Source organism: Peromyscus leucopus, chromosome 5 (assembly GCF_004664715.2).
Source record: "Peromyscus leucopus breed LL Stock chromosome 5, UCI_PerLeu_2.1, whole genome shotgun sequence".
Taxonomy (NCBI): domain Eukaryota; kingdom Metazoa; phylum Chordata; class Mammalia; order Rodentia; family Cricetidae; genus Peromyscus; species Peromyscus leucopus.
Window position 1 is genome coordinate 49,504,259 of NC_051067.1, and position 27,615 is coordinate 49,531,873.

Here is a 27,615-nt window from a genome sequence, read left to right on the forward strand (position 1 = left end):
ACAGACAGACAAGCATATTCCTAATTAAAAATAATTTAAAAAATCTGGAGAAACTTATATCTGAATGTAAGAGTACTAGGGATATCATTTGTGAGTTATGGTAGCAGACAGTTATTATATTTAACATTGTGTGAACTAGAAGACCTTTTCCATGCAAACCTTCATAGAAGATAGAATATTTATTTCTCCCCATAACAATACTCAATATGTTTATAAATCCCTTGTCCTTCCAGATAATCTTGTGCTTTCTTTCATTCTTGGGCAAGTCCTTTCTTTTAACATATAGATAGAGACTATTAAAAATGTTTCTGAAGATGTTATAGATCAGTTGTTCTCAACCTGTGGCTCGTGACTCCTTTTGGAGCGAAGGACCCTTTAACATGGGGTGCTTAACAGATATTCTGCATGTCAGATATTTACATTATGATTTGTAACAGTAGCAAAATTACAGTTGTGAAGTAGCAACAAAAATAATTTTATGGTGGGGGTCACCACAACCTGAGGAACTGTATTCAAGGGTCACAGCATAGGAAGGTTGAGAACCACTGATCTAGATAATAACAGCACATTCTTTAAAGTATTTTAAAGAATTTTTCAAAGAAGCTTTTATGCTTTACTTTTTAAATGTGTTCTTATTTTTGCATTTTCCAAAGTTTCAAACATTAGAATGAGTTTAATGAGAAATTCTGGGTTCAGCCTAAACTTTCTCAGGCTCATCTGTTATGTAAGTGTTTACTTCTCAATGGAGACTCTCTTTGTTCTCAGTGGAGGATGTGCAGGTGTCTTGTTACAGAATTCTGACCAGCTTGTATGCCTTGGGAACGAGCAAGAGCATCTATGTGGAAAGGTAAGAGCTAAAAACAGCCTGGTGCTGAGGACAACTGCACCCCAAAACTCTTTGTTTTATACATGTTTCTTACCTTTGAAGCAACCCAGATTAATCTGTCCAGTTTCTCAAGAGGAATTAGACAGTCTTTAAGTTAAGAATTACTATAGCAGCATGGTATATAAAATTTAAACTTAGAGCTTGTAAGGCCTAGGAGGGGTGTCTGATAGCATTATTTGGTGCTTTGTATCAGAAAGACAAACTAAAGGGCTAATGGAGTGAAGACCCCTGTTTAGACCCACAGCACTCATCTAAAGAGCCCAACATGGCAGCACTTAGATTGCAATCTGCAGGCTAAGGGCCAGAGGCAGGAGAATCCTTGGAGCTTGATTGACAGCCCAGTGTAGATGAATCAGTGGGCTCCAGGTTCAAAAACTAGGATGGAGAGTAATTGAAGTGACTCAATGTTGACCTCTGATCTCCAGATGTGTTCCCATATGCCTGCCCCACCCACCTATCCACCCAAAGAAATATCAAGTAAGCTAGAAGCTCACTAAAGCCAGTTTCATTTTTTCACATTCCAGACAGAAGTAGTTCACCATTGTCAAATGCTGTCGACAGGGAAACCAAGTCTGCACCTCAGCGTTTGACCTGCTCCCAAAGCTTTAAGTGGTGTCTATTTGTGATTATTTTCCTAACCAATAATAACCCCCAAATTTAGAAATTCATGGCTAACAGCATTCATATGTGAAATAGCTATGACTCATCATCTTGTCACAAAATTGGTTTGGTTTATACTCACCCTTAAAGACCCACATGCTCAGTTCTCCTCTGTTTTAGCTCTGAAGACTTAGTAGCAGAATCTCAATTTTATCCTCAAAGACATTTTCTTAATTTTTCCTTGTTTGTTATTTCTTTGGTGTCTACTTTGGCACTCATACTTTTTAATTCTATGAATTTTCTTTTCTTGCCTATTATGTGCAGGTAGTTTTTTATACATGGGGACTTTGGATTTTTGTTTAGTGACATTTGTCAATTACTTCATACATGTTCTTTCTCCTTAGTTTTATAATGTCAAAAGCTTACATCATACTTTTTTTTTAAGCAGGCAAAAATTCAAATATCAGTTTTAGTTTTCCTCTCTAGGTTTTCTATTATTCAGATTTACCTTCTCATACTATTGTTTGATTATTAAATATTAGTTAAATGCCTGATGCAGGGATAGAGATGCAATAGTGAAAAAGCTAGTTTTCCACCATCATGGATCTTGAACCAGCTGGGAGAAGCCAGAGCCCACAGAGAACGGAACTGATGAATATAATGGTAGATTGTGCTTGTCAGTTAGATAACCACACAATATAGAGAGCAAGATACCCAAGAATTGATCATTGAGGACCCAACTTTTAAAGCTTTTAACTAATAAAAATTCTTAACCACAAACAAAATATCTCTGTCATTAAGTGACTGGGCATGTTTATTTTCTGGGATATTTAAACTACCTAATAAGAAATATTGTGTAGGGGCTAGAGAGATCTCAGCAGAGTACATTGTTCTTGCAGAGGATCCAAATTCTGTTTCCAATGGCTACTTCAATTGACTCATCATCACCTGTTACACCAGCTCCAAGAGACTCAGCGTCCTCTACTGGCCTCTGAGAGCAGTTACACCCACATACATATATCTACACACAGATGCACATAACTGAAAATTGAAAAATATTTAAAAGTAAAATAACATAATATTTTATGTTAATTTAAGTCACATTTATAATATTTATATACTTCTTTTAGGAAGTTCTTAATATGCTTAAATAACTTTCCTATCAGTCTTTCTTTAATGATTAAGTCAACTTAAGATTCCAACAAAGCCATGAATTAAGTAAATTACTAATAAAAGGAGATACTATCAGACTTTAAGCTCTGTCCACAATCAATGAGACATACTCTGATTTCTTACTTTCTTCTTATTATAAATGATAAGTCAATTTCAAGTGATATCCATTTAATGTATTTTAACATTTCATAGCTATGATTAAATTATTTTTGTGTGGTAAATTTGCATAAACCATAGTCAGTATTATTACTTCAACTTTTTACTCTTCTGAATCCAGTAAGTCAGTAGCAGAAATTCTCCCCTTGTTTTATTTTAAAAAGGAAAGGGGGAAGAAAGGAAGAGGCAAGCAGTTCAGATTTGTGAGTGAAGGTGCAGAGCTTCTCATTTGGATGATTTCTTGGTCTTGTTAATCTGATTTTAAAGGTATTGCTAATAGACAATTTAGCCTTTATCCAATGGGTCAAGATTTGGTCACCAAAGCATATAATTCTTTTTTTCCCCCTGTAATATACAAAACTGGATTTCAGGGTTTTTTTGTAGCATTTAAGCATATTATAAACTCTCTAAAAGAAGTATATAAGTATTATAAATGTGACTTAAATTAACATAAAATATTACATTATTTTACTTTAAAATATTTTTCAATTTTTATTTTAGTTATGTATCCCTCTTCTAAGTTAAATCTATCAATTCTAATATAACTTCTTCAGTTATTCAGCTGGAAACAATAAATATTTTGCACTTCTAGGCAACGATCTGCACTTGGAGAATGCCTAGCTGCCTTTGCTGGTGCCTTCCCTATAGCCTTTTTGGAAACCCACCTGGACAAACATAACATTTATTCCATCTACAACACCAGATCTTCACGGGAGAGAGCAGGTAACACAGTTTTTTGAGAAATGAAGCTGTGTCTTGATGGTGTATATTTTTTTTCTGCAGCATTTTGTGCTTGGCATAGTGATATCATTTATTCAGAAGTTCTCACTTCTGAAAGTACAAGGTAGTGATCTTGTAAGGAAGCAGTGTGCCTGAGTAGGGTTGCTCATGAGCCCAGGTTACCAAAGGAGCTTCCTTTCCAGGATTCTGGAGGAGGTGTAATTGGCTACAAGGGGCAGGGTAGGGTGATTTCTTACCTTGATTAACAGATGGGGTAGTTCATAATTTGATGTAGTCTATGCATATGTGGGCTAAAACATCAGATAATTTTAATCTTTTGTAAGCTTGATCATGTATAGGCATAGATAGTAAATAGAGGGTTTCCTATAATACAGTGGTTTTTAATTATCTCCTTCAATTTATGATCTATGAGGATCTTGGTTCTTTTGTTATAACGACATTCTTTTGTAATGTGTACTTCTTCTAATGTTTCTGAAGGAAAATTTGTTTAATTGCTCCTAAGTTAATGAGCCACAGACAAATGAATACCCTACTGAGAAAGACAAAATAATCAGCAAATATGAAGAAAGTAGGTTGATCTGCTTTCTTATTAAATTGTCTTACAGTAAGTCAGAAGGGTTACAATATCGTTATTTATTTCACTGATGAATTTATGCTCTTCACTGTTTTTGAAATTTTTAATGTTTGTTTTGTATGTGTGTGTGCTTATGTGTGTATGTGTGAATGTACGTGTGAATGCCACACTCCTCATTCCAATGTCAAATGACAACTTGTTCATCTTATCCATGTGCTTTTAAATTTTTCCATTAGCTGATTTGACCTCTATCACTTAAAAAAAACAAACTTAAAATTGGAATTCTGAGAAATAACCAACAACTTTAGTTTACACCTGGATATAAGGTGTGTCTCCCTAAGATCCACAAGTTTGTGTGTACATTCAGTGTGTCATGGACTCAAAATCCGTATGTGGAGAATCTGATTGTTGCATAGATAGCCATATTTTTTGCTCATGAATCCAACTGGAAAAGATATTTCCTCCCTTGCTGATGATTTCAGAGAGTTACCTGTAAAAACCGACTAGAATTATTAACAAGAATGTGAGTTGGGTTGAGTACACAGTGAATAGGCTCTAGTTATCCTTCTAGTCAGCCTCGTAGAATAGTCAAGATCAGCTCTAAAGGTTCAGTATGTCACAGGTGCCCTCTAGTGGGAACTTTCCTGTTTGAGTTTTTTCCTAAGTCTTTGGATGTTGCTTGCTTTCTAATAATCCTAGAATGTCCTCAAAACCTGGCATGTGCAGCTATCTGTGAACTTGATTCTCTGTCACCTAGATACACTGTTGGGTATCTGGGTATTTGATTTTTTTAAATGAAGCTTACTACTAAGTAATGTTTAGTGACCTGAATAAGTATTATTTAACTTGGCTATTTTATCAGTCTCACTTCATATAATAAATGAAACTAAAGGCAAATGTATTGACTATGCAATAGTAATATTTTTACATAATTTCTATATATTTGTAAGTAGTGAAAATGGTTAAGTTCAAATTGATGATTTTTCTATGTAATAATATAAAGTTATCTTATTTAGGTTTTGTGAATCATTAGTATTTGGCTGAGAATCAAGAACAAAGTGGATTTATTACCTCTGTACAGATAAGAGACTGTGCAAGCAGAATATTTACACTTGCAGGTTTCTTTATCATCTCATTTGCATAGCAAAGGGAATTAAATTTTATGATTTCATTAGTCAATCATTTCAGAATAAATTTTGTGAGGTTATGATAAATATAGGAGATATGATATGAAGATGAGTAAGATTCGATTTCTTCCCTTGAGGTGCTCTGGCTTATAGTACAGACAGAGACTGATAGACATGGGTGATAGAATTCAGAATAAAGACTACTGGGCGCCAGAAAGCAGTTATTCTAGAGCCCCTGGGAAGACTTAACACAGATAACTCGGGATGAGTCTTGAAATTGAGAAGACAGAAACTCTGGTTCATTAGGGAAAATGTCAAGCATTTCACATTGACTGGAGATAGCTCCCAGGAGAGGTGAGCAGACAATGAAGCAAGACTGCAAAGACAGAGGAGGGGAACCAAGAGTGGGAACTGAAGCCAAGAGCAAACAAGATTTGTTTACCACCTGCAGAGAACATGTGGCGATCCATCCTGACAGCAGTAAGGGAGTAACAGAGTTGAGAGCTGGAGAAGCGATGTGACTGGACAATACCCACTGGAAAAAATAGGCAGCGGGGTTGTTATGAGATTTTCTGGAGGGAGAATCTTCTCAAATGTTAACCAAAGGAAGGTTTATCTCTATTAATCCAGGATGACTGATTGGATAACACCTTTGAGTTAAGTATGTTGGAGAGGAAGTGAAAAGTTTAAACCCATTGTGGACCCTAAAAAAAAAGTCCTGGTTAGACAGAAAAAAAAAAAAAAGATGAATAAATAAAACTTTGAAGGATTGATTAGGCTATAGCAAATAGAAGCCACTAGTAGTGGACGTAGTCATCAAAACAATTATATAAGTGGAGGAAGAGAGGGGCTAAAAATGAATGCTCAAAGAAGCCAACATCTAATTTAGCAAGGAGAAAGGAGTTAAGGATGGTGCTGTATTGAAGAGAGAAGTCACAGAGACTGGAGAAGGTGATGATAAGGAAGGAGGAATTTCAGAAAAGGGAAAGGCTACCTAGCAACCAGTGAGCTATGGATGTAAAGTCTTTACTTCCCTATGTTGTGGAAAACTGATTTTAGTTTCTGTACAATGATACCTAGGAAGTAGAACTTCTGGAGGCACTTGCCCATCTGTAGATATGGCTGTCCAGGAGCCAGAGAGGAAAAGGCTGGGAATAGAGACCTGAGCAAGGGCTTATGGTGGGAAAATCATTCAGATAGTAGGTAGCAAGAGAAGTACCTCAGAATCTCCTTCCTCTAAAAAAAGGGAATAAAGGTGAATAAGGCCACACAGAGATGGCTTGAAAATGGTGAGTGCCAGGAGCAAGAGGGAGAGAGAAATTCTTATTTGCTGTGGAGTAGGCAGATTAGTTGTCCAACAGCCTAAGAGAGTGAGGGCAAGGTAGGATCTTAGGATTAGGAAAGCATTTGGAATGACAGCTGAGAGAAAAGGAAGAGATGCCAGGAAAAAGGTGGCCAGGTTTAGCTGAGTTTTGAAGCTCAATATGAAATATGGTGTCTGCTTGAGACAGTCATGTCTGCTACATGGTACCTGTTCTTTTATTGAGCACAATCCAATTTTATCTGTATTTCTCCAGCTCTCAGTTTACCAGCAAATGTGGAGGATGTCTGCCCTAATATACCATCCTTGGAGAAGCTCATGGCCGAGATTATAGAGTTGGCAGAGTCAGGGATCCGCTACACTCAGATGCCACACATGATGGAGGTTGTACTGCCCATGCTGTGCAGCTACATGTCACGATGGTGGGAACATGGTCCTGAGAACCACCCCGAGAGAGCTGAGATGTGCTGCACAGCTCTCAACTCAGAGCACATGAACACGCTGCTGGGTAACATTCTCAAAATCATCTACAACAACCTGGGGATTGATGAAGGAGCCTGGATGAAACGCTTAGCAGGTAAGAAGCAGAAAGAACACATGCTACCATTTGTTTTATTTTCAGAGAAGATTTGAAATATTGAAGGCTATAAACTTCCCACAGTAATCTCTAATGATTTCTTCTGTGCTCAACTCTCATTGCTTAGTCCTGTTATACTGTTTAAAAAGATATGAAGAAGATCAGACATTTTCTACTGCCCTCATCTTACTTTTGTTGCTGTGATAAAATATCCCAACAAAAAGCATCCTTTGAGAGAAAGATTTTATTTTATCTGGGATTGCAAGCTAACATCACTTGCAGGATATCACAGTGGCAGAAGCTTAAAGTACTAGTCATGTCAAATCCATCAAGTGCAAAAATAAATGCATGCATGCTCACTCACTTGCTTGAGTTACTCAGCTCAATTTCTCCACTCTTATGTAGTTCAAGACCCCCTGCTTAGGTAATGGTGTCACCCACAGTGGGCTGGGTCTTCCACATCAGTTAACTTAAGACAATCCCTCACAGACATGCCCAACAGCCAACCCAATGTAGACAATCCCTCACTGAGACCCTCTTCTCAGGTGATTCAGAGTTATATGGAATTGATAATTAGAGCTACTCATTATATAATTAATACTTCCAAACAAGTCTCTGAATTATTTATTTCTATATAAGACTATTTAACAAGCACATGAAACAGTGATCGGTAACATCAATAATGGTTATGTAGACAGAGACAAAAATAAAGCTGGATTTGAAACAACCTACCTTTGTATTGTTCTCTTATGACATCAGGCTGAGAAATTGATGATGAAATAAAACCTGTACAGTTCAGTTTATCATTGCAGTATTCTGGACTATTAAATATAAAAATTCTGAAAGCAATCTAAATACCCAATAGCTGGAGCAGGGGTATATAGTTTTTGTTTATCCTCTTAGCAAAATACTACATTTTCTCCAAGTATTCAGTATTTGGCAGTGTTCTGTATCTTGGGAAATACTCAATATATTATATATTAAAAAAAAGCACCATTTTAAAAGGAACACAGAATGAACTATGTATACTATGAGTTAATGGGCTTATCTATTGATGAAAACTAAGAGAAATATACTAGGGTTTTAGTGATCTGAATAGGTGTATTTTAAAACTTTCTCTCATATTTATTATTCAATGTATGTATATATGTATGTATGTATTTATACATATACATGCATTATATAAATTTTAAGGTAAAAAATCGATCTTAAAATTTTCTTGTATAAGCCTAGGCCAGTTACTGAATGTTAACTAGGACAGCAGTGCTGTATGTAATCTAAACCTTCTATAAGCTGAGGTTAGGATGAAATGAGGGACCCTCAGGTCTTGCATGATGATATTGCAGAGAGTGTTTATCTTCTAAAAGTGAAAGAGCTGGAAGACTCATTTCCATTTGTGGATTTTGTGTGATAATACAGATTTTAGATATGATTTCAAGGCTTTTTTTATTTTATTCTAAATTGTTAAACTTTTGTTAAAAATAGGCACATTCAGTAATCACATTTAAGTATCAATTATGCAATTAGGTTTGTGGCTAGAAAAATGATAGAGATCTGGGCTCTGTCCTTAAGTAAGCCCTAAGAGAAGAGGTAGGGGTCTCACTCCATTATCACACCAACAACTCATCTTGATTTAATAGGTGTTTTCCATTGATGAGTATTAATTTCTGTTTCCAAATAGTGTTTTCACAGCCTATCATCAACAAGGTGAAGCCTCAGCTCTTGAAAACTCATTTCTTGCCCTTGATGGAGAAGCTAAAGAAAAAGGCTGCTATGGTAGTGTCTGAGGAAGACCATCTGAAAGCCGAGGCCAGAGGGGACATGTCTGAGGCTGAGCTGCTAATTTTAGATGAGTTCACCACACTGGCAAGGGATCTCTATGCCTTCTACCCTCTCTTGATCCGATTTGTGGACTATAACAGGTACAATGTGCCAAAGTGACTCACTCTCCCAAGTCCTTCATGACCTCCTTGGCTCATCTGTTCATACAGAGTACTTAGTTCATTGACTCTTGGGCCACAAGCTTATTTGTGGTTCTAACATAACAAAACATTAATGCATACATTAATTCTCACTGGGCATCTTCAGTTTACCACTGGGTATTTATTGTTTGCTAAAGCCTACTGTGCTCTGCAAGTAACTTATCTATTGTTATACTGTTTCTTTTTCTGCAGCAGAGACTGGAGCTATAAATGAGCAAGTCTGTAGATTATACAGAAAAGATTCACTTTAATTGTTTTATATATAGTATGTAAATAATATGTTTACATACATAAAACATACTCTACATTAAGTGTGAATGTGATTATAAATCAACCATTTGTCAAAATAAAACTAAACTTTTTAGTTTTAATTTCTTTCTCTTAAAAAGCTGTTGGACAGTTACAATGTTTACAGGTTTTTAAATGTTAGTGTTACCATTCAACCATTATGAATTCTTTGGTCCATAAACCTGGCTTTGACCAACTGGATATAAGAGCACATATCTTTAATCTCAACATTTAGAAGAGGCTACAGAGTAGGCAAATCTCTATGAGTTTAAGTCCAGTCTGGTTTACATAGCAAATTCCAGGCTAGCCAGGGACCCTGTCTCTCTCTTAAAGAAAAAAAAAAGGCTTTGGTAGAAAGGATTTTTGGGGAAGGTGTTTTGTTTTTTGTAATTAACCTTAACTGAGACTCTATTTATCACATGTTCCAGGGCAAAGTGGCTAAAGGAGCCCAACCCAGAGGCAGAGGAGCTGTTTCGCATGGTGGCTGAAGTCTTCATCTTCTGGTCCAAATCCCATGTAAGTAAGAGAATGCTGGCCAACAGTATCTACTGTTTAATGTGTGATAAGGGCTTTGCAAAGGTAGACCAGTTGTCTGGATCCTGGGGTCACTGTCTGAATGGTGTTTCTTGAGTTTGTCTCCTAGAATTCACCTGATAGCTTAGAACAGAAGGAAGGTGACTCTGAGGACTTCAGGGAAATGCAGCCTCTTTTAAGCTCTGTAATTTATCTTTTAAAGATAAAATTTTGATAGTACTGTATAAACATTAAGGTGAGTATTTATATCCCCCCTTTCAGACAGTGTGTCATGTAGCCCTGGCTAGTCTTAAGTGAACACTTCACCTCCTCATTCTTGGATCCTTTAGGACATGTCTGATTAAAAATGACTTTTTAAACATGTATATGTGCATATTCAAATTGATGTCTGTTATCTGTTACATCCTAGGTAATTCTCTTAAGTTGTTTTTGCTCCTCTAAGTAAATCAAATGAGATATTTGATTGTTTGTTTTGTGCTTGGGTATGCCAGGCTAGGGATCTGCCCTGATGTAGATCTCAACCCTTGATATTTTGAGACAGGTCCTCCCTGTATATTTTAAGCTGGCCTTGGAGTTAGCCTGACCTCGGACTTGTAATTCTCTTGCCTCTGTGGGACCGTTGGCATGTGCCAACATGCCCGATGAATGATTCCTTATTTTGTGCAACACATTTTAAAGGATGCAGTAGCTTATTTGGGATATTTTGGGGAAAATGTATATTCTAGGATAATTCAACCCATCTTCACCTGACAAAAGCAGAGATAATTGACAGCCTTTTACCTATCCCCCTCTCCCTTGGGTAACCCATTTTTTATTTGCCAAGAGGACAAATAGAAGGAATCCAGGATTAGATGCTTTAACAAGTTGAAAACTTCTGGAAAATTAACATATATAATTCACTCCTCAACCATTTAAACACCAATGAAGTGTCTTTAAATTTTTGTCTTAAAGAATATTTTGGAATGAGTACTCTATTATTCTCAGGAGGCTCATTTAATGGTACTTTGAATAATAGAAATATTGATATATCTTAGAATCAAATTTGTTTATATATATTGATACTTTTTCCAAATGTTTAAAATCAATTTATTAAACCATTCTGTTTCTAAATTAAAAGTACATAAAATAATGTTATGGTATTTTTAGAATTATATAGAATAGCTATCAGAATAGAAAGTTGTATCAGAGTTGTGTGTGCTCTTGAAAGACTGTCTTCATTCCAGGAGGCAGCATAAACCACTCCCCAGCTAAATTGGGGGATGGAGTGTTCATACTGTCATTTGGTAATGTATGATTTTTATGACTTAAACTTTCTAAACTTAGTGTTCTGCTTTAAAACATACCTATTGAAGATGGGCCTGATGGTATATGGTTCTGTCATCCCAAGTCCTGAGAAAGTAAAGGAAGGAGGCTTACAATTTCATGGGCTGCTTGAGCTACGGAGTGAGTTCAAGCCAATCTGGGCAATTCAGTGACAACTTATCTTCTAATAAGAAGTAAGAGGGCTAGAGAATGTACTCCACGGTAGATCACTTGCCTAGTAAGGACAAAGCCCTAAGTTCCATCCCAGCATTGAAAAAAGTCAATCATACTAACATTTATTTCTGAAAACAGTTGTCCCTAACCTAACAGTCACAAACAAGTGTCTATCCTTGAAGAAACTCCGGATTTCTGTGTAACACTGATTGTATTGTTTTTCTCTAAGCTGTTTTAACTGAGCTTTCCTTTGCAACTTCTTAGAACTTCAAAAGAGAAGAACAGAACTTTGTGGTACAGAATGAAATCAACAACATGTCCTTCCTCATCACTGACACCAAATCCAAGATGTCCAAGGTATCAAATTTTCCCATCAATTTCAATGTTCCTTTATAGGTTGATAGATTTTAGAGGTTAGTTTGAAAGTTCACAATGGTAATTGGGTTGATTCAATAATATTACTTACTGACATAAAAACACATGTGCCATTTGGGTAGTTTTTACTATTAGTTTGAATCAGATGTGATAAAATACTGCGATATAAGAATGACCTATGAAGGATAAAGTTCTTGCAGATTCCTAGAAACTAAACTTACTAAGAATAACTTCTTACAAGTTGGTATATAAAAAAATGAGTTCCACACAGTAAATATATCTCTTCGGGTTATAACCATTCTTGCTTCTAATGTTCAGAAAATTATAGATTTGATAGGGCAAAACTATATGTGGAATAATATACTACAATATAATGACTTTGTATACCAGTCCTTCATAATGAATCAATTGCTGGGACTGGAGAGATGGCTCAGCAGTTAAGCACAGTGGCTCACCCAGGTTTAATTCTCATTATCCACATGGTGGCTCATGAACATTTGAAACTCCACTTCTAGGGGATCTGATGCCCCCTCTTCTGGCCTCTGCGATTGAAACACACATGTGCACAGACATGCAAGCAATAACTCTATACATATAAAATGGAAATCTTTAAAAAATGAATCAGCTGCTGCCTTACTTCTTACAGTGCTGAGAAGCTTTTCAGTGCCAGGCTTTTTCTTATTTCACCTTTTTTTTTTTTTTGCTGATGTTTTGTTTTGTTTCTGTGTTTTGATTGTTTGTTTTTGAGATAGTGCCCTGCTGTATAGTTCTGGTTGTCCTAGTATTCACTATGTATACCAGGTTGGCCTCAAACTTGCAGACATCCATCTACGTCTGCTTCTCAAGTGCTGGAATTAAAGGTTTGGGCTAAGATACTAGACTATTCCACCTTCTTTTAAGTAATGCCAATCACCTGCATGCTTAAATCCCCTTTGTTTTTTTGTTTTTTTCAGTTCCCTATGACTTTCACAATATGTCATTGTCATAGAACTGGTTCAGTTTGACATTATTGCTACAAAAGAAATCCAACATCTTTGAAGTAGATATGGGTCAATTATTTCCTAATGATTTTAGGATTTAATCTCTTTATTAGAAGACTACTTCCTGCCCACCAGAACTTATGATGGATTTGAGGTACCCTGTGGTACCACCATAGTCCTTAAAAGAGTCACAGTAGACTGCTGATGTACCCTGAGGTTCAGTTTTAACATGATCACACCAACACTCCTTATTATTTCTGAATCTCTGAGACTGGTATACCACTTGGTTTCTCAGGTGATATATGAAGCTATAATAAAAGAGGAAAATGTATTTTATAATAGTTATGTATAAACCACATAGGTAATTTATAAATAATCCAGATAGTTCATACTATATAAAGCACATCCTTTTTATTCATGTATATTGCAAAGCATTTATCCAAACAAAAATAAGCTTTCTGTACTTAAATTTGTTTAAGCATTGAGAATTAGAAAGCATATTATATATGAAATTACTATATGGAATTTCTTCCTAATATTATGATGTGTCCTACTATCTAAAAATTGCATGGGAATAAAATACCATTAGTTAATGGTAAAGATGTAGAAAGAATAAAAACTAAAAGCAAAAAAAAAAAAAAAATTGCTGAGAAGAAAAGATGACCTTTTCAGAATGGTTAGGATTCCTGAAAGTAGGGACCAGGAGAAAATAAGAAAGGGGGGGGGGACACCATGATTATGTTAAAGAAGATTGGTAGATCTGAATAAAAGAAATGTGGGTGAGCATCCCAGTATTCATCTTTGTTCCACAGGCAGCCGTTTCTGACCAAGAGAGGAAGAAAATGAAGCGCAAAGGGGACCGGTATTCCATGCAGACATCTCTGATCGTGGCAGCTCTGAAGCGACTACTGCCCATTGGGCTGAACATCTGTGCCCCAGGAGACCAGGAGCTCATTGCTCTGGCCAAAAATCGATTTAGCTTGGTGAGTTTCCTGGTCACCTAGAGATGGTGGTCAACAGACCTCCAGACTCTGTGGCATTGTATCCTTTGAATAACTCTGTCAATATTTCATGTATCATTACATTTTTAGTAACTAATTTTTTTGATGACTCTAGGACTTAAATCAATAACTGCCTATTATTTTTAGGGCATTTTTTATCCTAAGTTATGGTAATCACCTCCAAGGCATATTCTAGAAGCAAACAAAATATATGAATCTCTGGCCCCAGGGGGAAATGGATTACATAGGAACTCCTTTATAAAATCTGCCATGAGAGTTGTGATTTTTTTGAAAGGTGATTTTTCAACATCAGAAGCAAAATGCATTGTGCCAATGGTGGCTAGACAAGGTGTTAGCTTCTAGCAGCTCTGGGCCTTTGCAGGCATTATGATTTTTTTCTTTGTTAGAGTTATTTCCTTGATTTTATTTTTCATAATTACAGATGACTATGTAAATTTCCAGAAAGGTGCCTTGGAATTGCTTGTTGGTATATGCAAATTAGAGAACATATTCTCCATGTCCTCTTTTCCAGAGACTGACAGTGAAATGCCTGTGTAGGTCTTGTTTTGTGTCCTGGAAGGAGTGAATGAAGGGAGGATAACTTGGGCAGAGTTAGCCAATGTTTGATTTTTGTGTATACATTTCTTGTTAGAGTTCTATTATGGAGTATGTTGCAACATGCAGAAGTCTCTTTCTGGAGATTTGAGAGAAAACCATGGATTTATTTCCATATGAGCCCAAGGGGTCATGATTTGGTCTTCTTTCTTTTCATGAATTAGATACTCCTTCTGTTGACCCTTGACATCCTTAGTGAGCAATTAAAGTAGATTGTGGACTTGTTTGAAGTGGTTGCAGCAGAGAGTTTTTTAAGGGGTAGAGAGGTGGCTCAACATTTAAGAGTATGTGCCATTCTTGGAAAAGACTAGGTTCAGCTCCCAGAACCTACTTTGGAAACTCACAATCACCTTTAACTCCTTCTCCAAGGTATCTTACACCATCTTCTGGCCTCCATGAGCAACTGCACACACACAGACACTCTCTTACACACACACACACACACACACACACACACACACACACACACACACACTCATGTGCATGCCCTCCTTCTTTTTCAGAGAGAAAAGAAAAATGTAAATATACCTGTCAGACATACACTATTTAACAGGGTATTTGATCTGTTCTTGTTGACTGTGGCAGTTGATGCATTTATTATGAGATTTCTTTTGGTAACATGTATTTCTTGACAGAAAGACACCGAGGAGGAAGTACGAGATATAATCCGCAGTAATATACACTTACAAGGCAAGGTAAGCCAGCTTTTACTCCAAATCATGTTTAATATTTTCAGGATATTATTACTAATAGTATCACACTAGCAAGTAAGATAATTTTAGTTGACCATTATTGTACTTGCAAAGATCTTATATTAATAACCTAAATGGAAATAAATGGTGTAACTTTAAAAGTAGAGGAGCATACATTATAAAATTAAAAACAGTATTGCTGTGGGATGTTCTGTATGTCCTGTGGGAGCCCGTTCTCGGGTTCCTCATGGCTTTACCCAGCAGGTCCACATAGAGGATGATTAGGACCACCATGGGCCTGAGTGCAGGTGTCTGAGATGGTCTGCACTTGACTGTGCTGTGGGATGGTCTGTATGTCAAGTTGCTCTTATTGGTCAATAAATAAAACACTGATTGGCCTGTGGCTAGGCAGGAAGTATAGGCGGGACTAACAGAGAGGAAAAATAAAAGAACAGGAAGGCAGAAGGAGTCACTGCCAGCCGCCACCCTGGCAATCAGCATGAAAAGATGCCAGTAAGCCACGAGCCATGTGGCAAGGTATAGATTTATGGAAATGGATTAATTTAAGATATAAGAACAGTTAGCAAGAAGCCTGCTACGGCCATACAGTTTGTAAGCAATATAAGTCTCTGTGTTTACTTGGTTGTGTCTGAGCAGCTGTGGGACTGGTGGGTGACAAAGATTTGTCCTGACTGTGGGCAAGGCAGGAAAACTCTAGCTACACAGTATGTCATAGATTGAATAAATATTGTATATGTGTTTTTACAACTCTTTTTCAAGGTTTGGAGGACCTGCAAACTGGTATCCATAAAAAGTTGAAATTTTTCCTTTAGTGTTTAGGCAAATATGTATATTTAGGAATTATTCATATAGAGGAGATATTGAGAATTGCTGTAGTAAGAACAAATGAGTTGACCTAAGGAGAGGAAAATCCAATTGAAGACAAATGTGATTAGAAACTATGTTTTCCAGCAATAGTGAAGGAATTGTTAAAACTGGGTTTTATAGTCCAGTATTTGCTCTTACTTGAAGATTTTTTTAAATACCACTGAGTAGGTCACTCATTTATTCATAAGATATATCATGTAAAAAGTTTTATAGTTGCTGGGCACGGTGGGTAGAGCATGCCTATCATCCCAACACTGAAGAGTCTGAGGTGGGAAGATTGTAAGTTTGTGGCTAGCCTGGGTTACATAGCAAAGCCCTGAATCCAAAAGCAAAGATGAACAAACAAAAAAGATCTATTATGTGATCCCACCTTTAGGTTCCCACTCTAGTTTGTCACCCTTCTAAGGATTCTGTATAATTCATTACAATGATGAAGACAGAAAAATATTTAAACAATCACTAATTAGTCCTTCAGTGTATTAAAATATTCCTTCCCACAGACCTGCATTCCTTTATTCCTTTAGCATCTGGGAGGATATGATACAGGTAAAACACACTTCTGCTATATTCCCAGTGCACATGGATGTCTTTAAGGCCATATTTTAGTAATAAATCCCACAGGGAAGGGGTTTCATTCCTAGTGGAGTCTCTTTTTCAGGGAGTGTTGTTGGAGAATTTCTCTCCAGTTCCCACCACCAAGTCTCGCCAGTTCTGGAGCCCACTTATAAAATAAACGCATAGACGCTTACGTTATTTAAACTGTTTGGCTATTAGCTTAGGCTTATCATTGTCTAGCTCTTACTCTTATATTTAGTCCATTTTTATTAATCTTTACTTTGTCACGTGGCTCGTGGCTTACTGGTACTTTATATCTTTTTTGTCCTGGCAGCGGCTCCAGGTGGTTCCTCTTTCCTTCCTCTTTTCTCAATTCTCCTCTCCCCTTGTCCCGCCTATACTTCCTGCCTGGTCACTGGCCAATTAGTGCTTTATTTATATAAAGTGATATCCACAACAAGAGAGAAAAGAACAATATAAATATTTTTTGTAAGTTGTCATAAAACCTCCATCTGAACTCAGGCCTAGAGTTTATACTGCAAGCTCCCATTCAGTGAGAGACATGAATGTTTTTACAGATAGGTGTTGGATGGCATCATGAACCCCTGGAAGGGTTCCTGGGGTCTCTCCATTTAGATAATCCCTACTGAGTGCCCTCAGGGTCTGTGCTCATGGCAGGAAGTGGTCATGCAGCTCTTGGGCTTTGAGATCCTGGATTCTCCCTAGACATGTGACATTCCCCATCAAACCCTGGTTTGGTGTGCCAACCTCACAGCTGTTCTAGAACTCTCGATGCTGGATGCCTTTGGCCTCACTGCTGCATCCAATCCTTACTACATCAAAACATAGGCACTGGAGAAAGAGTGCTGTTGCCTCATTCAATGTGAGGACTGTCTGGAAAGGGTCTGTCCCTTACCCTCACCTCTCTCTACTCTGAGAGACCAGTCTAGATGGACACATGGGCACAAATGTGAAGCAGCCTCACTCTAGCCTCATGTTCACACTCCATGGAAACACCAGATGAAGGCAGAAGCCTCAGAGGAGTCATTGTATGAGAGAGAACATAAAGATTTCAATTTATCAAAAACATCTATTATTGAATATAGACAAGAACAAAGCACATAGTCCTTGGATATGAAAACATAGAAGAAAGCATTTTATTTTGAACAAAGGACAAATAGTTTTTAGAAGTATTTTGTATATGAAGTTCTTTCTCTGGGTTTTTTTTCCACTTCACTATTATTTCGATCATTTGAAGCTAGGCTTTCTTAGGAATTTGGAAGTTTAAGAAGATCTCTGTTTGTTTCTTTTTCATAAAATCCAGTTTTGTTTCCAGTGGGAATTCTAAAGTGGAGGAGAAAAAAAATGGAAATTGTTTTACCTACTTTTAATAGCATGGATCTTATGTTTTATTTCTTTGAAATGACAGGCTTTTCTCCCATTAAGATGTTTGTATCAATCAGGTTTTATGATTTTATAGCCTGTCTTAAACATGAAGAAAAAATAGTTTTAAAAAAAATCTTTAAAGCTGGAGAACTGGTTCAGCCATTAACATTTAACTGTTCTTTCAGAGGAGTTTGATTCCAACACTCACATCAGAGAATCTGATATCCTATACTAGACCACATGTGTACATGCACTCATCTGCATAGAGACACACATATACACAGTTTAAGAAATAAAATATTAAAAAATAAACCACAAAGACTTTATTTTGAACTTTTATTATGAAATATGACAGTATTCCCAAATAAAACATTGAGATTTATTTTTGTTGAGTATAAAAGTTATATGCTATATTAATTTATATTATTTAAAGTCTTAATTCCATTGAGAATTTGCTATGTTGAAAACTCCATAAGTTTAGAGTTATCTGTGGGCCTATTTCATGACTTATAAATACACACGAATCTTTCAACAGTTAGTGTGTGAGGAGGAAAGAGGCAGGTGAGGCTCATCTTTACCCTATCGCTGCCTTTGTCTGTCTCCACTTCAACCTTACACCCTAAGTGCATCCTTTTTAGTTTTTCATTTTGTCTGTTTTACTTTTTCTTTCTTTTTTTTAAAATTGAAAATAGATTCTTCTCTAATATAATAATCCTGATCACAGTTTCTTCTCCCTCCACTCCTCTCAGCTTCTACCCCACCTCCCCTCTCCTCTGCATCACTCCCCTCCATCTCCCCTCAGAAAAGAGCAGGCCTCCAAGAGACAACAGCCAAACATGACAAAACAAAATACAATAAGACAAGGTAAAAACCCTCCTACTGAGGCTGGACAAGGCAACCCAAGAGGAGGAAGAGAGTCTCAAGAGCAGGCAAAAGAGTCAAAGACACAGCAGTTCTCACTGTTAGGAGTCCCACAAAAGCACCAAGCTAACAGCCACAACATATATGCAGAGAACCTTGTGCAGACCCTGCAGGCCCTGTACCTGCTGCTTCAGTCTCTATGAGCCCATATGAGCCCTGCTTAGTTGATTTAGTGGGACATGTTCTCCTGGTGTCCTCTATTGTCTCTGACTCCTACAGTTTTTCCACCCTCATGTGGAATGGGCCTCAAGTTAAATCAGACATTGGTTGGCTACAAGTTCTATACCACTATTGTGCCAGCACATCTTGCAGGAAGGACAGATTGTAGGTCACAGGTTTTGTGGCTGAATTGGTGTCCACCTTTCTCTTTCAATAGCCTGCAGAGTACCTTTCCACACCAAAGATACTAGAACAAAAGGGTTAAGACTCAATGCAGGTGCCAGCTTAACCTCTCCAAGTCCAGTGAGCTTTGTGGATATTGTCCTTGACAATGAAGCTCTGCTGTAAGTTTGCAGAGAGTAACCCTCTGTCCTAGTGGCAGCCTGGGTTGTTTGGAAATCTCCACAGAACTCCCAGGCCAACAACTCAACTGAATGAAACCCAATCCTGCCACTGGGAGCCTTTCATGGCTATAAGAGATGGCCAGTTCAGACTCCATATTTCCCATTACCAGGAGTCCTCACTGGGATCATCCTCATAGGCTCCAGGAAGTTTCCATTGTAGTAGGTTTCCACACTGCCCCCAAAAGGTCCCTCATTTCTAGCTATCTGTCCCTGCACTCTCTCCCTCCATCCCATTTCCCTTGCCACCTGATCCCTCCTGCTCCCATCTCCACCCACCTCCAGTTCACCTACAAAATCTATTGAATGTCCCACTTCCCAGGGAGATCCATGCGCCCCCCACACCTAGAGTCTTCCTCTTAACCTAATCTCTCCAGCTCTACTGAATATAGCTTGGTTATCAATTGCTTAACAGCAATCGATATCCACTTATAAAAGAATACATACAATATTTGTCTTTCTTGGTCTGGGTTTCCTCCATCAGGATGATGTTTCTAGTTCTATCCATTTTCCTGTAAATTTTATGATGTCATTGTTTTTAACAGCTGAGTAATACTTCATTGTGTATATATACCACGTTTCCTTTATCCATTATTTAGTTGAGGGACATCTAGGTTGTTTCCAGTTTCTGGCTATTATGAATAAAGCTTCAATGAATGTAGTTGAGCAAATGACCTTGCTCAAGAGTGGTGTAGCTGGGTCTTGAAGTAGATTGATTCCAAATTTTCTGAGAAGCCACCATACTGATTTCTATAATGGCTGTACAAATCTGCACTCCCACCAGTAATAGAGTAATGTTATCTTGCTCTACATCCTTTCCAACATGAGCTGTCACTTGTGTTATTCATCTTAGCCATTCTGACAGGTGTAAGATAGAATCTCAAAGTAGTTTTGATTTGCATTTCCCTAATGACTAAGGTTGTTTTCTTTTTAACTTCCTTTTTAACTTATTCTTTGTGTCTTTCACATCATGCATCCTGATCCCACCCATCTCCTGTCCCTTACATCTTCCCTCTGCCAACTCCCTCCTCCCTGAAAATAAAATAAAATAAAATTTAAGATTGAAAAAGAGGAAGAAAGGGAAAGTCTCCTCATGGAAGCTGCAGCGTGACACAGTGAATCATGCAGTAAACCCCTTTATCCATACATCTTAACATGCAGGCATTTATCTCAAAGAATCATTGGTTTGGTTTGGGGCCCCAAATCTCTGCTACACTGAGGATGTTGAACATTTCTTTAATTGCTTCTCAGCCATTTGAGATTCCTCTATTGAGAAATTTCTGTTTTGATCTGTACCTCATTTTTTAATTGGATTATTTTATTGGTTTATTGATATCTAGTTTCTTGAGTTCTTTATATATTTTGGATATTATTCCTCTATCAGATGTGCAGTTGGTAAAAATCTTTTCCTATTCTGTAGGCAGCTGTTTTGATGGTGTTCTTTGTCTTATAGAAGCTTTTCAGTTTTAGAAGGTCTCATTTATTAATTAATTGTTCTTAGTGCCTGTGCTATCAGTATTCTGTTCAGGAAGTTGTCTCCTTTGACAATACATTCAAGATTATTCCTTACTTTTTCTTCTATTAGGTTCGGGGTATCTGGTTTTATGTTAAGGTCTTCAATCCACCTGGACTTGAGTTTTGTGCAGGGTGATAAATACAGACATATTTGCATTCTTCTACATGCAGATATCTAGCACCACTTGTTGAAGATACTCTCTTCTTTCCAGTGTATATTTCTGGCTTCTTTATCGAAAAAGAGTTGTCCATAGGAGTATGGATTTGTGTCTGGGTCTTCAGTTTGATTCCATTGATCAACATGTCTGTTTTTATGCCAATATCATGTTATTTTTATTACGACAGCTCTATAGTACATCTTGAAATCAGGAATGGTGATACCTCCAGCAGTTCTTTTATTTTTCAGTATTATTTTAACTATCCTGTGTTCTCTGTTTTTCCATATGAAGTTGAGAATTGTCCTTTGAAAGTATATAAGGAATTGTGTTGAAATTTTGATGGGGATTGTACTGAATCTGTATATTGCTTTTGGTAGAATGGCCATTTTTACTATGTTAATTATACTGATCCATGAATAAGGGAGATCTTTTCGTCTTCTGATGTCTTCTTCAATTTCTTTTTTAAAAGACTTAAAGTTTTATCATATAAGTATTTAACTTGCTTGTTTAGAGTTACCCACGATATTTGATATTATTTGAGGTTATTGTGAAAGATGTTGTTTCCATTTCTTTTTTTCTCAGTCAATTTGTCATTTTGTAAATAGGAGGGCTACTGATTTTTGTGAGTTAATCTTCTATCCAGCCACTTTCCTGAAAGTGTTTATTAACTCGGTGTTCTCTGGTGGAAATTTTAGGGTCACTTATATATACTATCATATCATCTGCAAATAATGATACTTTTACTTCTTCCTCTTCAATTCTTATCTCCTTGGTCTCCTTTAATTGCCATTAGCTCTAGCTAAAATTTCAAGTACTAATATTGAATAGATATGGAGAGAGTGGACAACCTTGTCTTTTTCTCGATTTTAGGATTTTAGTGGAATTGCTTTGAATTTCTCTGCATTTTATTTGATGTTTGCTATGGACTTATTGTAAATTACCTGTATTATGTTACATATGTCTTTTGTGTCCCTAATCTCTCTACAACTTTTGTCATGAAGGGTGCTGTATTTTGTCAAAGCCTTTTTCTGCATCTAATGAAATGTTCATGTGATTTTTTTTCTTTCACTTTGTTTATATGGTGGATTATATTTACTGATTTTTTTTGTATATTGAACCATTGCTGCATCCTGCATCTCCAGGATGACACCTACTTGACCATAGTATATGATCTTTTTGATGTGTTCTTGGATTCAGTTTGCAAGTATTTTATTGCGAATTTATGTTTATAAAAGAAAATGGTCTATAATTCTCATTCTTGTTTAATCTTTATGTGTTTTTGGTACCAGGGTAAGTGTGGCCTCATAAAATGGACTGGGCAATGTTCTATTTCCATTTTCTGCAAGAATTTGAGGAGTATTGGTGTTAACTCTTCTTTGAAAGTCAGGTAGAATTCTGCACTAAAACCATCTGGTCCTAGGCATTTTTTTTTTAATTGGAAGACTTGCAAAGATTCCTATTTCACTAGGGATTATAATCTACTTAAATTGTTTACCTGATCTTCATTTAACTTTGGTAAGTGGCACCTATTGAGAAAATTATCCATTTCTTTTAAATTTTCCAGTTTCATGAAATACAGGTTTTTAAAGTATATCATTAAGTTTCTGTACATTTCCTCGGTGTCTGTTGTTATGTCCCCCATTTTCATTTCTGATTTTGTTATTTTGGATAATCTCTCTTCACCTTTTAGTTAATTTGGCTAAGGGCTTGAAAATCTTGTTGATTTTTTCAAAGAAACAACTCTTTGTTTTATTGATTTTTTTGTATCATTCTCTTTATGTTTTATTGATTTTACCCCTCAGTTTGATTATTGATTGCCATCCACTACTCTTGCATGTGATTACTTCTTTTTGTTCTAGATATTTCAAGTGTTCTGCTAAATTGCTCGTATGAGATCTCTTCAATTATTTTTATGTAGGCATTTAGTACTATGAACTTTCTTCATAGCACTGCTTTCATTAAGTCCCATAAGTTTGGATATGCTGTGTATTCAGTTTCATAGAATTCTAGACAACCTTTGATTTCTTTCTTTCTTTCTTTCTTTCTTTCTTTCTTCCTTCCTTCCTTCCTTCCTTCCTTCCTTCCTTCCTTCCTTTCTTTCTTTCCTTCCTTCCTTCCTTCCTTCCTTCCTTCCTTCCTTCCTTCCTTTCTCCTCTCTCTCTCTCTTTCTTTCTGTCTTGACACATTTTTTATTTAGTAGAGAGTTGTTCAGTTTCTATGGGTTTGTAAATTTCTAATGTTTCTATTGTTGTTGATATATATCTAGCTTTAATCCATGGTGATCTGGTAGCATGCAGGGAGTTATTTCAATTTTCTTGTATTAGTTGAGACTTGTTTTATTCCTGAGTATGTGGTCAATTTTGGAGAAAGTACCATGAGGTGCTAAAAAGAAGGTATATTCTTTTGTAACTGGGTGAAATGTCCTATAAATACCTGTTAGGTCATTTGGTTTAAATGTCTGTTAGCTCCAGCATAGAATTCATTGTTTAGTTTTTTTTCTGGATGACCTGTCCATTGATGAGAATGGGGAATTGAATTCTTCCACTATCAGTGTGTGAGGATTAATATATGATTTAAACTGTTGTATTGCTTCTTTTACAATCTTGGGTGTTCTTGTGTTTGCTCGGGAGGCAGAGCCAGGCAGATCTCTATGAGTTTGAGGCCAGCCTGGGCTACCAAGTGAGTTCCAGGAAAGGCACAAAGCTACACAGAGAAACCCTGTCTCAAAAAACCAAAAACCAAAAACAAACAAACAAACAAAAAAAGAATTGAAATGTCATCTTGATGGAATTTTCCTTTGATGAATATGAAGTATCTTTTCACATCTCTTTTAATTAGTTTTGGTTTGAAGTTTATTTTGTTAGATATTAAAATGGCTACCACAGCTTGCTTCTTAGGTCCATTTGCTTGGAATATCTTTTTCAAACATTAAGGTAATATCTATCTTTGATATTAAGATGTTTCTTGGATGCAGCAGAAACATGGATCTTATTTTCTCATCTATTCTGTTAGTCTGTGTCTTTTTATTGGGGAATTGAGACCACTGATATTGAGAGATATCAACAACAATGATTGTTGATTCCTGTTATTTTGTTTTTGTTGGTGGTAGAGGTGTGTGCATGTGTGTGTATCTCTCTCTGTCTCTCTGTGTGTTTCACTTCTTTTGGTTTTGCTGGTGTGAGATTATTTATTTCTTGCATTTTCATGAGTGTAGTTAACTTCCTAGATAGATATTGTTTAAATTTGTCTTTATCATGAAATATCTTATTTTCTCCATCTGTGGTGATTAAAAGTTTTGCTTGCTGGCATAGAAGTCTGGACTAGCACCTGTGGTCTCTTAAAATCTGCAGCACATCTGTCCAGGCCCTTCTTTGTCTTAGAGTATCCATTGAGAAATCAGGTATAATTATAACATGTCAGTCTTTATATGTTACTTGGACTTTTTCTCTTGGAGCTTTTAATATCCTTTCTTCTGCATAGCGTGTTATGATATTATTCCTAGAAACATGCATTGGTCTGTATTCCTTTTCTGAAAGTGTAGGAATTTTAATCTGGGTATTCCACTGTTGTAACAGATCTCGGCTCCAAAGATTTAACTGCTACATTTGCTACATAAGGCTTCAGCCTTCCTCTCTGTCCTTCTGGCCCTATGCATTCAACCCATCTCGAACTCTGTTTTATCTGAGATAGGGTGCCAATCCCTAACAGTTGGACATCTACCTCTTGAAGAGGCCAATTCGGATGCCATGATTTTGGTGTAATTATAGTCACATCTGCACCTGTGTCTACCAGGCCCTCCAGAACCAGGCCATTAATTCGAATTCTAAGCTTTGGTCTTTGTTCATTTATGGAAGTCTGCCAAAATATTTGTTTTATAGTGTTCTTTGTAAACGGTGATCCAGCTATCAAAGCTGTTTTATCATCCATTGCAGTATCAGTTTTTACATTAGGCATTGGTTTATTCAGTTGTCCTGGAGAGGAATTTCTTCCACAGTGGCAGGGAATGTTCATACTACGTTTGGTTTGGGGGCCTGCAAGAGGCCCCCTGAGGTGTTTCCCGCCAGTAAAGGGTTGCCTTGTATATCTATTTTTAATCTGCACTCACTGGTCCAATGTCGGCCTTTGCCACATCTTCTACATAATCCAGGAGGTGGTTGGGGTCTCCTGTTTAGGCTATTCCTAGAAGGAGTATTGCTTCTAGGAGTACCCCATGTACAGTTTTTACTTAAATGACCTGGTGTACCACACTTAAAACATTTGGTAACACGGGGCCTTCTTTCACCTCTGGGATTTGTCTCTCCTATCCAAGCCTCATTACTGTAGTTAAGAGACTGAACACCATTAGTATATTGAATCCATTCTTCCAAAGGAGCTGATCTGATCTTTAATGGTGTAAGTATTCTTCTGCATTCTGCATTAGCATTGTCGAACGCCAAGGACTCAGTTAATACTTTTCTTAATTCTTTGTCTGACACAGCTCTTGTTATAGCTCTGTTCAGTCTTTGTAAAAAATCAGTGAAGGGTTCATGCGGTCCCTGAAATATCTTTGTGTATACCTCAGTTGGTTTTCCAGGTTCTGGAATTTTTTCCCAAGCATTTAGAGCTGCTGTATGGCATAGGGATATTGTATGCTCATCATAAGTGGCTTGTACATTCCTGTCAGCGAAACATCCCTCACCAAGTATTTGATCTTGGGAGATCACAAAACCTCTGATTTTACCTTGTTGTTCTAAATTTTTTGCCTCTTCTCTCAACCAGCTTTTCCACTGTAACTGCTGACTATATTCTAGAACAGCTGAAATTAACTGATGCCAGTCATCTGGAATGATTCTATGTGAGGTAGACCACGAATTTAACATCTGTTTTACATATGTGGATTGTATCCCATACGTAACTACTGCTTCCTTTATATTTTTAAAGTCCCTTGTTGAAATTGGTTGTAATGTATATGTCATATATGGCTCGGGGTGTGTGTCATCTGCTGGCTTCTCATGGACAATAACAGGATAAGCCATTGTATGAGAGCCATTTGGAGATGTTACAACCTCTATGGTCTTGACCTTCTGCTTATTAGTTCCCTTGTCATGTTTACTGAGAGTTTCTTCTAGGGCTTGCAAACGAGCACCTAGGGTCTGTTCTAGGGAGTGAACCTCCTCTCTTGCAAGGGACTCCATATTTCTCATGGAATCATAGAAGTTTTTATGTTCCTCAGAAACACATGATTCCATGGACCTTATCCTATCAATTAATGATAATCTTTCTTCCTTATATACTGTCTGAGTAGCCACAACTTCACTCTGGAGAGTTAGTGTTCTATCCATTAAATATTCATATTTATTATCAATAAAATCAATTTTGGGTACAAGCCTGTTTTGTAAATCTTGATTAGCAGATTCTAGAGAAAGAATCTTTTGCTCTAAGCCTTCATTGCTATCTTTGAAAGCAGATTCCAGAGAGAGAATCTTTTTCTCTAAGCCTTCATTGCTATCTTTGAAAGCAGATTCCAGAGAGAGAATCTTTTTCTCTAAGCCTTCATTGCTATCTTTGAAAGCAGATTCCAGAGAGAGAATCTTTTTCTGTAAGCCTTCATTGCTATCTTTTAAAGCCTGTATCAGTCCCAATAATGACTCATCTTTGTTCTTAAACCAGTGTTTGAACACTGTGTGAATTATTATGATGAATGCCAAAATGGTATAGCCCAGATATGCCTTAGGAATGTCGTATATTTCCAGGAAGATGTCATTCATCATACAGGCAAAAAGGTTTTTAAATTCTTGTGAGGTAATGTTGTCGGCCATATTACACGAATTACTCAAAATTTGTTAGTCAATTTTAAGGTGTAAAATTATCAAGTACCTTTACTTGAAATAATATGCTTACCTTTCGTGGGATTGGGGGCGTGTAGTAGCACTTTTCAGCCAGCAGGTGGCATTGGTACAGCTCCGAAACAGGGCCTGCTGGTGATCTTGGCTGGAGTCGGAGGGAGATGGCAGAAATGGTGGAGATGGCGGAAATCGGAGCTAGCACTCTCCTGCCTCTTTCGCTGGTCTGGGGCTAAGCTAGGGAATTGAGATCGGACTAGCTGCTCCCTTTTTCAGGAATGGAACCATGTAGGTGTTCCCTGGTTATATGGAACTTTGCAGGCGGGTTTAGGTACCCGCCAGCTAGGGAGGAGATGGCGGGAGCCGCCCAGGCCTTTGGAGTTTGCCCCATGTGAGCGCCAGATATTGGAGAAATTATTTTGGCCACTCCACGTAGTTAAAAGGATATTTATTTAATGGCGTAACTCACAAATTAAGTAATGGGTAAGTCGCAGGGTCTGGGGAAGGTGTAACGCAGTCCAGTGGTGTTCTCCGGAGCTCTGCACAGTCAATCTGCACCAGTCAGCGTCCCAGCACCGAGAGAGCGCCCAGCGAGAGCGCTGACCCATCCAGCTCTCGGGTCCCCGGGCGCCTCCCCTCGCCCCACCTCGTAGGTGTGACAGTTGCCAGAGTCTCAATGGGGGTTGGAACTTCCAGAACCAAGCTGGAATGG

At 37.3% G+C, this 27,615-nt stretch overlaps 1 protein-coding gene across 1 annotated transcript in view; it reads left to right on the forward strand.

Annotated features, from left to right (window-relative positions):
* The window catches only part of Ryr2 (ryanodine receptor 2), a 593,927-nt gene that overhangs the window by 466,169 nt on the left and 100,143 nt on the right, over positions 1-27,615 (forward strand). Inside the window, 8 exon segments of the mRNA XM_028859656.2 lie at positions 766-847; positions 3,408-3,538; positions 6,835-7,155; positions 8,837-9,077; positions 9,854-9,941; positions 11,700-11,792; positions 13,603-13,773; positions 15,042-15,101. Of these exon segments, the coding sequence (XP_028715489.1) occupies positions 766-847; positions 3,408-3,538; positions 6,835-7,155; positions 8,837-9,077; positions 9,854-9,941; positions 11,700-11,792; positions 13,603-13,773; positions 15,042-15,101 (1,187 nt within the window).